Source organism: Pundamilia nyererei, unplaced genomic scaffold (genome assembly GCF_000239375.1).
Source record: "Pundamilia nyererei isolate P.nyererei 1_Seehausen unplaced genomic scaffold, PunNye1.0 scaffold00014, whole genome shotgun sequence".
NCBI classification, from domain to species: Eukaryota; Metazoa; Chordata; class Actinopteri; order Cichliformes; family Cichlidae; genus Pundamilia; species Pundamilia nyererei.
The window spans coordinates 5,653,211-5,655,045 of NW_005187415.1; the positions used below are offsets into that span (position 1 = coordinate 5,653,211).

General features: G+C 42.3%; 1 protein-coding gene across 1 annotated transcript in view; it reads left to right on the plus strand.

Annotated features, from left to right (window-relative positions):
• nudt4b (nudix (nucleoside diphosphate linked moiety X)-type motif 4b) overlaps positions 1 to 1,282 on the plus strand; it is an 8,421-nt gene extending 7,139 nt beyond the window's left edge. Inside the window, exon 2 of the mRNA XM_013908764.1 lies at positions 1,068 to 1,282. Coding sequence (XP_013764218.1) covers positions 1,068 to 1,199 — 132 coding nt within the window. The 3' untranslated portion in view covers positions 1,200 to 1,282. The remainder of the gene's footprint in view (positions 1 to 1,067) is intronic.
• Positions 1,283 to 1,835: the final 553 nt, after the last annotated feature.

Sequence of the window (1,835 nt, forward strand, 5' to 3'; positions counted from 1 at the left end):
TTTTTTTTTAAACACACTTGTTGGCTGTATGTGTTAATGATGGTGACACAGCTTCATGCTAAATGCGATAATGCTCATAGCAGCTGTTTTCGTGTTTCTTTCGATTGCTATGTGGATACTGCCGCAAACCGCACACACAGGCACATCTGATCTGTACGTATCAGTGGACACTGCAACTGTCGTGTAATTCAAACCCCAGCAGGGCACTCGGGAGCACTGGCAGAATTTTAGGGGCCCCCAGCTGAGTTTACAAGCATTGTCCGCTGAGTTCATGTTGTGTCGGGACCACATGGACACTGGTATTAATTAGGGTTGAGTATTTTCAAGAATGGGCATCCACATGAAGTGGTGGGGGGGGGAAAAAGAGTAAATAAAGGAGTAAAAACTGGATTATTTGCTCAAAAGAATATATATTTATCTGAATGTGTGTAGCATCTTTATGCAACTCAATTTGTCTGCGTGACAAAAAAACCCCCCTTTTGTATAAAGTCAAGGGGATATGGACTACACTGAAAGTACTTTCACCTGGTCCCTTATTTAAATGGCGGCCACAATGGATCAGTCCACACTGGATTGATTAATTTGGTACAAAGCAATCATCCCATCTATGAACTAGCTTGGAGCTCCTGAGCCTTGGTTTGTGTTGTCTCGTGGTCTTGAATCTGGTGTTTCTCATTCGTAAGAAAAAAGCATGCACCATGGAGCATGGAGTCACTCCACTAAGAGCATTAAATGTGCATGGATCCTCTTAAAGAGATCAGAAAGTAGTGAAATAAGACCACCTGTGTCTCCCTACAGTCCACAGCTGTCTGCGTTCAGTTCTGCGAGTGAGTGTAATCCTGTCTTTGGCATCTTGTGAGCGACGCTAAGCCAACTCCAACCATCAGTCATTTTTTTTTTATGATGTTTTGAGTCCCAAGGGTCATGGTTCATGTCCTCAAGTTGCAATATAGGCCACTGAAACTCTGTATGCTCCTGCGTGCTTTAACTCCTTTGGTTTATTGGGGTTTAAGGTAAAAATAATAACTCAGTCTGCATTTCCTAAAGTTTTTCTTTTTCTTTGACAGGTTCTGCTGGTCAGCAGCAGTCGGCATCCAGACCAATGGATCGTCCCCGGAGGAGGGATGGAGCCAGAGGAGGAGCCATGTGGCGCAGCAGTGCGAGAAGTGTTTGAGGAGGTAAATAAATCTGTGCCCTGACTTTGTTTTAATGTTACCGTATATAAGTCAAGTTTGAAATCTATAAAGTGAAATAGGTTTGAAGTCTATAGGTAAGGGTGAGAGGTTTTTGAAGGGGTACAGTGTCGGCAGCTGGGTGAATGAGGAGCCTGATGGTATTTCAGAGTTCCCCCTGGTTGAGAACCTTGTGTTCTCAGCAACGTCAGTGGTCTAAACTTGGCCCTTCACTAGATTCCTGTGCATTCACAAACCCTGTAGCCTTTCCCTCAGGACACATCAGTGGGGCAGACTGACACTTGAGCAGATGACATATGTCTTAACAGTAATTTGAGGCCTGTGAACAGAACTCAGTACATCTGAATTAATAAAATGACTGTTATGAAAGGGACTCTCTCATATTACTGTAATAACAATCTGCAGAATTCAAGCAAGTTTCTTTTTATTATTATTGTATTCTTACCCAGGTGATGACCCAGTACAGTATAAATGACAGTGAAATCTTTTATATTGATGTTATATGTCGACCTTTAACTCTGTAGCTCGTAGCTTTGCTACTAGTTTCTGCAAAAACTGTCATAGGGGTTTAATTTGTTCAGTCCTGATATATGTATTCTTTATTTGTGGGCAGTTATCTGTTGGACTGTCCTGAATGTTGAA